Source organism: Kryptolebias marmoratus, linkage group LG18 (assembly GCF_001649575.2).
Source record: "Kryptolebias marmoratus isolate JLee-2015 linkage group LG18, ASM164957v2, whole genome shotgun sequence".
Classification (NCBI taxonomy): Eukaryota; Metazoa; Chordata; class Actinopteri; order Cyprinodontiformes; family Rivulidae; genus Kryptolebias; species Kryptolebias marmoratus.
This window is the reverse complement of record NC_051447.1, coordinates 3,302,649-3,312,997: the sequence shown is the minus strand read 5'-3', so window position 1 is coordinate 3,312,997 and position 10,349 is coordinate 3,302,649. Positions and strand designations below refer to the sequence as shown.

At 38.8% G+C, this 10,349-nt stretch overlaps 1 protein-coding gene and 1 pseudogene across 1 annotated transcript in view; both read right to left on the bottom strand.

Moving 5' to 3' along the window:
• Positions 1–1,302: 1,302 nt before the first annotated feature.
• On the bottom strand, positions 1,303–1,669 carry LOC119617949 (annotated as a pseudogene).
• A 1,588-nt stretch (positions 1,670–3,257) lies between these two features.
• scp2b (sterol carrier protein 2b) overlaps positions 3,258–10,349 on the bottom strand; it is an 18,722-nt gene continuing 11,630 nt past the window's right edge. The window contains exons 3-5 of the mRNA XM_017434293.3: positions 7,320–7,449; positions 7,029–7,108; positions 3,258–3,913 (exon numbers count right to left, since the gene is read on the bottom strand). Of these exons, the coding sequence (XP_017289782.1) occupies positions 3,818–3,913; positions 7,029–7,108; positions 7,320–7,449 (306 nt within the window). The 3' untranslated portion in view covers positions 3,258–3,817. The remainder of the gene's footprint in view (positions 3,914–7,028; positions 7,109–7,319; positions 7,450–10,349) is intronic.

The following is a 10,349-nucleotide window of genomic DNA, read 5'->3' as shown; positions in this document are numbered from 1 at the left end:
AACTTCTCAAAATGTTAATCAGTGTTCTGTCCTTACCTTGTTTTAAACAATGTGTCCTCTGAGGTCTCATCTGGGCCACTTTTGGCACTTTTGGCTCAGTTACAGCACTAACAAGTGTTACATGGTCCAGATGTGGCCCTAATATCATAAGCCGGTCTTGACATGGATCGCAGCAAGTGTTTTTAAGAGCCAGATGAGAGACAAAGAAAATGTGGAGTTTGCTCCTTGTCACATGAATATGCATATAAGTTTAAGCAACCATTTTAGCCCAAATGAGAGCTAATAATTAACTATTGTTAGAGAAAACTGAGGTTGTCATTTTGACAGACTATGCAGTTTGTTCTTATCTTGCTAAAACAAGCAAGGCCTTCCCTAACAATGTCTAGTTAGAACCATGTTGCTTTACCAGCACATATTTCGCAACTATCACAAATTTACAGGTAGTTGACTACATGCCAAATACTCCATCTATTATTTAACTCACAGAACATGGTATCCATGACTTTAAAAACATTTTAAAATTTTTGACAGACCGTGGTTTTCTACTTTGCCTCATTCTACCTCAAAAAAGCTCGGTTCTAAGATGGAGAATCACTGCTAAACTTTATTTGCTGTTGGCTCAGCCTTTCAGAGTGTTATGCACCATTTTTAGCTATGAATAATGTTGTCTTTCAAGGATGCTTGTTTTATCTAAAATTCTGTTGCTAATGTTTCCTTTTGGTCTTAATGGTGTGGATGAAAAATTATAGTATGCTTCCAACTCCAAAGAATAATTCATGGCTGTAGTACCTGAATGTTATATCATATCATATTGTATTATTGAAAGAAAATTTCATGCTAGTGAATTTAAACGTGTCATGACGACTTACAGATACAAACGTTCCATTTTGATTACTGAATTACAAGGTTACTTTGTCTGGTTCGTTCTCTTGCCTAATCAAACAAACTCAGGTCATGAAGCCCATGTCAGTCAACTGGCTGTGGGATTTGTGATCGCTTCGATCACAAGCACTTCCTGGAAGCTGACTGCCTTGTGGGTCCAAATTAAATCTGCACAAATGACAGGGCACCGAGGAAATATGAACTTCCTGCTTGGTTTTTCTTTGCCACAACTTACTCAGACTCTTGTACACTGCTGAACTTATTCAATTCAAATTCAAATTCAAAAATACTTTATTAATCCCAAAGGGAAATTAAATGCTGTTGTAGCTCATAATCCTGGTTTTATAAAAGAATTTATGGCTGTGGGCAGAAAGGGTCTCTTGTAGCGGTCTGTCCCGATTTATCCTCAGTCCTGGTGTCCTCAAAGAGTCCCACCAGGTGAGCCTCGCTGGCCTCCTGTGGAGCCATGATGCCCAAGCTCTGGAAGCGCAGGTCGGTCTTGAAGTCCTGGGCGATCTCTCAGACCAGGTGCTGGATGGGCAGCTTCTGGATGAGCAGCTCTGTGGACTTCTGGTAGTGGTGGATCTCCCTGAGAGCCACGGTACAGAGCCTGTAGAGGTGAGGCTTCTTCACTCCGCCGGTGGTCGGGGCGCTCCTTCGTGAAGCTTCGGTGGCAAGCTGCTTCCTGGGAGCTTTACCTCCGGTGGATATATGGGCACTCTGCTTGGTTTTGGCCATGACTGGAGTTCAGGGTTCTTCACATTTAACACTAGTTGTCATGGTTACGCATCATAACAAAATGTCCAAAGTAAAAAGGCTTTAGTAAAAATCCTTCCAGCTGCACAGCATCCGATACCAGAGGAAGTAATCAACCAAAAAAAGTGATTTAAATTCAGAAAAAAAAGAGGAATAAAGTTTTCAAAAGCAATATCTCAGAAAGAATGGAACAGAGCTACTCCAACATGCAGCCACCTTGAGCGGCGCAATTCTTATGATCTGCTATAGCATTTTTATAATTCACGATAAAAGGCTATTGACTTGTTTATTACTTGGGTCCACATTTACTTTGGAAAAAAAAATCCACAATTTAGCATCATTACTGGTTTGTCTGGGTGCATGGCTGACATGGATTTTTCAATGAAGGGATGCCTCCAGAACTGGGTCCATCACAGAACTGTCTGTCTTCTAACCTTCTGGCCAAATAGCCAGTCTTCTTTGCTGGAGAGAAACATGTTGCTTTAAAATCTGTTTATACAGTAATTTTCTACATGAATGGTGATTTTCTAGATGTGTAAGCTTGCCTTCCAGTAGAACTAATGCCCCTCTATGCCATCAGAGAGGCAATTTTTGATTTGTCTAACCATAAAACAGTTTAAATGAGCTTTGGTCCAGAGAAGAAGACAGAGTTTCTGCATGGTGCCATCACCTGGCTTCTTCTTTGCACATTAAAGCTTTAAGCAGCATTTGTGGATGACACAGTGAACCGTGTTTACAGGTAATGCTCTGAGGAAGTGATCCTGAGCCCATGCAATGATGTTTAAAACTTAGTCAGACCAGTTTTCAATGCAGTGACTCCTAAGGGCCCCGAAGATCACGTGTCCAGTATTGACTTTCACCTTTGTCCTTTGAGCTCAGAGATTTCTCCAAATTCTTCAAATCTTTTAAAAATAACACGAACTCTAGATGATGGGATATTCAGAAACCGTCCCATTTTCCTATTCAGGAACATTATTCTCAAATTGTTCCACTTTTTTTCGTCTCAGTTTTTCAGACTGGTGAACGTCTGCCCATCTTTACTTCTGAAAGATTCAGCTCCTCTAAAATGCTCTTTTTATACCCAGTTCTCTTACTGACCTGCTGCCATTTGTCCCAAACAAAAGCAAATTCCTTTGTATAAATATTTAACATGTTTAATTTATTGTGAATAATATGACTTTATGAGATTTGCACTCTGTTTTTATTTACCTTTTACACAACATCCCAACTTTTTCTGAATTGGGGTTTTTAAAATAAAGAGGTATTGATTAAATTTTATGACAAGTATTCATATTAACCAAAGCAATAACCCCAGTAGGACAACAGAGCAAGACCCAGACAACTCCAAGAGCTGCAGAGGAATCTAGGTTAAAGCTAGTTAAAAGATTTGCAGTTTAGCCATGCTCCTGCATGCGCAGCGTGGCAGTCTGGAATCAGGTCGCTGTAGTGTTAGAAAACTATGAGTGAGAATTAAGCCTTGTTTTATGCCTCACAGGAACTGTTCGGGATTTTACGGCTGCAGGAGTATTAGAAACGTGAGGTCACTCAAGGCTGTTGTTTTTAATTTATAAAGGGTACAAATGAAAAACAACAGATGGAAAGACATAACCAAGTCAAGATCAGGTAGCAAAGATTAATTTAATTAGAAGACATTAATATAATATAATATTAAACTATAGTAACTGTAGAACAAAAAACTACAACCCCAGTTCTGAACATGTTGAATGGCCACAGTCAAAATGTGGTGACTAAAACCTGGAATTTGAGTCAATCAGGGAGGCACTTATACAGTTGTGTTTATAATTGTGCAACCAATATTAATGTTCTTTTCAAACCATTTTAGGGATATCACATTCAATGAAAAATTTCATGATCATAGAAGGTTATTAAAATCTGAACATAAATGTTATTTGTGTCACAAAGAGCACCTGTTCTAACTCTTAAACTGACAGCCTGAAGAAAAAGTGTACAGACAAAGGCTCAATTAGGAAATTATTTATCTGACCATCTAAGTTATTCTCCAGTTAGGCTGGTGACTAATCCACTGGTCTGTCAGTGAAATCCCTCAAAAAGGAGAGGTGGTTCATTTTTAACACTTACAAGGTTTATCTGCAGCCAGACTTGATCTTAAAATTTCTATGGTTGAGCAGCTTAGTTGGAGCTCTGCTGAGAGCCTCCTCTACAGTTTGGCTTTTCCCGGCTGCAGCTGCAGGCTTTGTAGCTTCATGGCCAGGCCCATGTTTCCCGTGATCTTCAGCTTGCCCTGGAAAAATGCCTGGGAATCAGAGGATAAAAATGTCATCAGAGAAGCTTGGAACCTGACGCAGGGGGTTATTCTGTGTGACAGAGAATGACGCGCTGCTGGTTTTAACAGTTACCGTGAGAGATTAACTCAACCCGGGGAGAAAAGTGGGGCAATGGCAGCAAAGGCTTATGACATGTCAGGAAACCGTGTGCCACACACGCAGGGTGGAGAAATTTTAAAAAAAGGAAAAAAAAGTCAATTCAAGGGTTGAAAACACTAAAACATGCAGTGGATGTTTTAAAAAAAAACTACTCTGACTCAGTGGACATGACTGAAATGATTGCTCTGATCTCTGAGCATGACTGAAAGGTTTACATGTCATTTTATGGCACAGACGGGCAAACTGAGATCATCTGTTTTGCCTTTGTACTGAAAAAAATCATGACACTTAACAGTTATCCAGGGTCTTTAGGTTCATGCGGTCCTCACAAGCACAATTTAATACTTTACCAGCTGAACAGTACATGCAACAGTTCTGGCTTAAATCACCAAGCCTGGCACTGTGGTCCATTTTCATATAAGTTCAGTTTCTAAATATCGCAACTGAAAAATCTTATAGGAAAGGACCCTCATGAAGATCAAAAACGTGACCTGTATTTACATCATTAACTACTTTGAACTATGTTTAAACTGAAGCCTTTGACAAAGTATTGCTTTATGGGTCTGCCTCGTCTAATTTGATTCATGTGATCATTTATAGTTTTTTAATGAAGGGGGAAACAATTCCAAATACACAGGGTTTATGCAAGTTTAACTTAAAATTAAGACTTTTTAAAGACCATTATTATTCAAATATACCTACATGAATTACAAAAAATTCAAAGCAAAAGATTTGATTGCCTGTTATTCAAACACAATTCAAATCATTCACATAAACTATATTGCCAAAAGTATTTGCTCGCCTCCCTTCATATGCATATGAAATTGAATGGCATTCCATTCTTAATCCATAGGGTTGTGGTGTCCTATCCTGGTCCTGGTGGGCCACTGTCCTGCATGCTTTAGATGTTTCTCTGCTTTGACTGACTGACTAATAGGCTTCTGCAGAACTTGAAAACCTGCTGAAGAGCAGGGAAACAACTAAAACATGCAGGTGGGGGGCCCTCCAGGACCAGGATTAGCCACCAATGCCATAGGGCAGGGGTCTCCAACCCTGGTCCTCGGGGGCCACTATCCTGCATGTTTTACTTGTTCCTCTGCTCCAACACACCTGATTTGAATCAATGGGTGAGTAACAGGCTTCTGCAGAACATGAAGAGGTGATTTAACCACTGAATCAGGTGTGTTGGAGCAGGGAAACAAGTAACACATGCAGGACAGTGGCCCTCGAGGACCAGGATTGGAGACCCCTGCCATAGGGTTTAATAAGATGTTGGCCACCCTACGCAGCTATAACAGCTTCAACTCTTCTGGAAAGGCTTTCCACAAGGTTTTGGAGAGTTTATGGCAATTTTTGACCATTCTTTCAGAATCACATTTCTGTGGTCAGACACTGATGTTGGACAGAAGGCCTGGCTCTCAGTCTCTGCTCTAATTCATCCCAAAGGTGTTCTATTGGGTTGAGGTCAGGACTCTGTACAGGCCAGTCAAGTTCTTCCACATCCTCGTCCATGTCTTTATGGACCTTGCTTTGTGCCCTGGTGCACAGTCATGTTGGAACAGAAAGAAGCCATCCCCAAACTGTTCCCACTGAGCCCACTCTGTGATGTTATGTGGCCTACCACTTCATGGCCAAGTTGCTGTCGTTCCCAATCACTTCCACTTTGTTATTATACCACTAACAGTTGACTGTGGAATATTTAGTAGTGAGGAAATTTCATGACTGGACTTACTGAACAGCTGGCATCCTATCATGGTACTACGCTGAAATTCATCAAGCTCCAGAAAGCGACCCATTCTTTCAGAAATGTTTGCAGAAGCTTAATTTTAGGTGCTTAATTTTAACACCTGTGGCCATGGAAGAGATTGGAACACCTGATTTCAGTGACTTGGACTGGTGACTGAATAGTTTTGGCAAAATAGTGCGACTTCAACCAGTTTCAGGAGTAGATCAACAGGATTCTTTTGCAAAGAAGGCTGAATGTCAATATCATATTCTTTTTGACAAGACTGCTGCATGATGGGTTTTGTTACAGCGTGAAAACAGAGCCACAACACAGAACGAATGAGTGCCGACTGCACTAGAACAAAAATGTTAATAGAAGGAGCGATAAATGAACAAATATAGAAATTTAAAGACAAAGAAGCTAAAATGGAAAATCTGGACATATTTAGAACTTTTTAATGGCTACAATTGAGATAATTACATGTAAAACTTTTCATGACTTTTTAAGACCCTGCAGAAACCCTGAATATAGTCACAATAATGCTGAAAGATGGAGAACTCCAGACCTGAGCTACACGATTTCTCTGTTCTCATTCACACCGGAAAGAAAAACAGAACTAAATAACTTTCTTTGAGAACTTTAAAGGATGCTGACTAGTGTTGCAGGAAACACTTCTTTGGATAAACTGGATACATTTTCAGTTTTACTAAACTGCTTTGGTTTACACGGTATGGATAATGTTGATCTTTTAGAGAAGTCTTCAGTTTCAGTATTTGTCACACTTTTTGTTCCAATAGAGGAAAATAAACTTGTGGCTTCATATTAAGAATGTGTACATTCACAGAGAATAATAAAATTAGTAAACATAGATATGATTATAATTCATTAAATTTAATATTTTGCTAAATTGTATTGTTGTAGTCACTGAGAATTATCCTTATCATATACTCATAGTCAGAAGTACTGAGTTTTTTTGACAAAATTTGACCAAAATTGGCTATAACTCTACCCCTACTCAACATAAGATGATCTTAGCTTAAAACTCTGGCATAAAAGGCTGCAAGCGATATGGACACCTTCAAGGAATGTTAGGACTTTAATTTATTTCTGTGTTTATTCTTAATTATGGAAGTTTCCGTCCTCAATACCAAGTTAAGTACAACAGATCATGGGATAAACAGCACTTGCATAGTGCTATATAACAAAAAATAAAAAACTTGAAATTCTAACATTAGTCTGCTCCAGGTTGAGATACTTACAGTCTGTGGATTCATTTTCCCCGTCATCAAAGCCAACAAGTCTGTATCTGACATAGAAATGGTGCAATCTGCTTTCTTATCTGAAGGGTGGAGATAAGAAAGATGTACAACAACACTTTTACATAAGGTTAGACTTATTTGTTCACTAACCTAAACATAATATTGTGACAAGTAGATAAACTCTTTGCAGGCCTGTAACTTTAGACTAAATAGCCACGTGAATTTCACATGGTGGTATCTATAACAGGTAATAACTGGCAGCTGTAACATAGAAACTCCTGGTTTTCTCACCTTTGTCGTTGTGAACACAGCCTTTGCCGTTCTTTACATCCACCACCCAAGTTGCTTCCTGTCCATTTGGGCCATCCTTCACTTTGAAGGCAAACACTCCGCCAATTTTTTTCACAAACTGCTCCCCTTCCTACAAAATAGGGATTTTATATGTTGTAACCCAAACGCTTCTGCAACTGCATATAAAGATGAATACGAAAAACACTTTTTCATATTTGAATAAATTTGTCAAATGATAGCCAAGCACTTTAGAGGCAAAATATATGAAATAATAGAAACCTTTTTACTAACTATACAGCTATTTTAGTCCATTTGGCAACTGCTGTTTTTATTGTTGATGGTTCTGGGCGAATGTTGATGGAGCGGTTTGGGCCTCGGTAATGGCCAAAAATGTTTTGATGATAAAAAGAAACAGCCCGACAAACTGTTTTCAGGTTCTACGTGTTTACTTAGACTAACAGATAAAGTGATTTGATTTTAAAGGTCAACTAGTCTATAAACAGAGTATTTTTTATGGATATCTAAAGAATCCGTGTATCATTCGTTCTTTCCATTTTCAGTTGACAATCAAAAATCAAATAATGAAAAATTGACTGCTTATTTTGTTTTTTTAATATAACACCAAAAACAAAAGAATGCAGCTATAACAGCTTCAACTCTTCTGGGAAGGCTTTCCACAAAGTTTAGGAGAGTTTATGGGAATTTTTGATCATTCTTTCAGAATCACATTTCTGTGGTCAGACACTGATGTTGGACAGAAGGCCTGGCTCTCAGTCTCTGCTCTAATTCATCCCAAAGGTGTTGTATTGGGTTGAGGTCAGGACTCTGTACAGGCCAGTCAAGTTCTTCCACACCAAACTTGCTCATCCATGTCTTTATGGACCTTGCTTTGTGCACTGGTGCACAGTCATGTTGGAACAGAAAGAAGCCATCCCCAAACTGTTCCCGCTGAGCCCGAGCGAAAAGGTGTTTTCATATTTCACTTTTAGGCTAAGATCGGAAACAAAATCGAAATACGGGCTGGAGGACAGAATTTGATTTTAATATTTATTTGGTCGGGTTTAGGTGACCCGGAAGTGGCTCTCTGTAGCAGTTAGGGTAATGTAGTACTGTAATGTACTATGGTAGCACTAGAACCACTGATTGAGGACTCGTTAAACAACTGTTTGATCCTCGAAACAATACGTAAGTCTCCATGGCTGATAGGTCCAACTGGATTATCCGGTCCTGATTGATAGATATGATGAACAAATATAAATATGTAGATGCCTCATTACGTCCCAGAGTGCATTTGCCGTCACCGCCATGTTGGACAGATCTCTCCTCTCTCTAAGAGCCGACAGGAGTAAACACAGAGCGAGCAGCTATGACCGGATTTTATGTCACAGGGGATTACCTTTCACAAGTGAGATTGAACAATAATTTTGGTTATTTGACCATTTATTATATTATGTCCTCGTAGCTAACGTTATTAGGTAAACAACAAAATGCTAACAGGAGGAACTGGTACTCTCTCTCATTAGCTCTTTCTGAGTGGGTTTCTTCACATTTTGAAGGCTTCCCAGTAACACAGATTTAAGGAGGCAATGGGAAGCTGCAGTAAGAAGGAGGGTTTTGTTGCTACAGTTGTCTCAGCTCTGTAGTGAACATTTCAAACCAGAGGACTTTAACAGGACCGGCTTAGAGATGCTGTGACCCCATCTGTCTTCAACTTCCCAGCTCATCTCCAAAGAGGAGGTGTTTTTTACTGTACATGTTAACAGAAATGTCTATGATTCATATGTAAAACTAGTGTTAATATTACACTTTGTTAAACTTGTTTTTACCTGTTAGTTCTTTCTGCGTGTTTAGGAATTAATGATGTATTGTGTATTACAATTCACTGTGGGATACTAAAACCTTTTCAAGTTGTTTTCAATTAAATTTTTTTTAAGAATTATGTGTCTTATATTTTAGAACCACAGAAACCGGAAGGAAGGCTGCAGAGAGCTTCCAGTCGACCTTTCTCTCTCTTTAAGTGAAGCTCAGCTCTCCAGCCCCAGTTAAAGCAGGGCAGTGTGAGACCCTGGAATGACCTGGAGTTTTTAAAGATTAATTTTCCAGGCCTTTAAAAAAACTGCATGTGTGTGTGCATACACAGCACAGAAAAATCTAAAGAATTTATTGATGTGGTGTATACAGAAGGCTGAGGATTGTGTGTGTATATGTGTGTGTGTGAGAGAGTGAAATAAATTTAAATGAACAATCAAACTTGTTTCTTTATTAAAATATGAAATGTACCGAAATATTCGTTTATTAATATGCCATACTATATTTCTGTTTTTGTTAAAGAGCATAAAACAAAGTATTTTAGCATGAAAGTACATATTTTTAATGTGTGAAAGCATCCTGTATTGTAACTACATCTCTGCTGTTTGTAACAAAACCAAACTGTGTGAAAATCAGGTAAAGATTCAGAGAGTCATGATTAATTTAGTTGGGCATTCAGCTTCCTCAGTACAAAGAATGTGAAGGACCCGGCCAAGATGGCAGCCGCACTGACTCGTCAGCTCCAACAGATCTATGGTGGCCGGTAACAAGCTAATGTTTGTTGTTTGCTAGCGCTCCTTACCAAACTTTCGGGTCACCTAAACCCGACCAATTAAGTATTAAAATCAAATTCTGTCCTGCTGCCCGTTTTTCCATTTCATGTTTTCAATCTTAGCCTAAAAGTGAAATATGAAAAACCAGGCTTTTTTTTGTTTTTGGTGTTATAATAAAAAACAAAATAACCAGTCCATTTTTCATTATTTGATTTTTGATACTCCATTGAAAATGGAAAGAACGAATGATTGGATTTAAAATGACTTAAATTTATTTATTTTGCTTATTTACTTTTCCAGGTTCTGTATGAACCTGAAGGACTCATTGTTTCCTCTCAGAGGTCAGAGGTCACACACCCAGACTCTCATGCACTTCCTGCATTTTCAAACAGAAAGTGAGGCTCTTTCTAACTCCTCACATCTCCGACAATTTTAAAGATCTACCTTG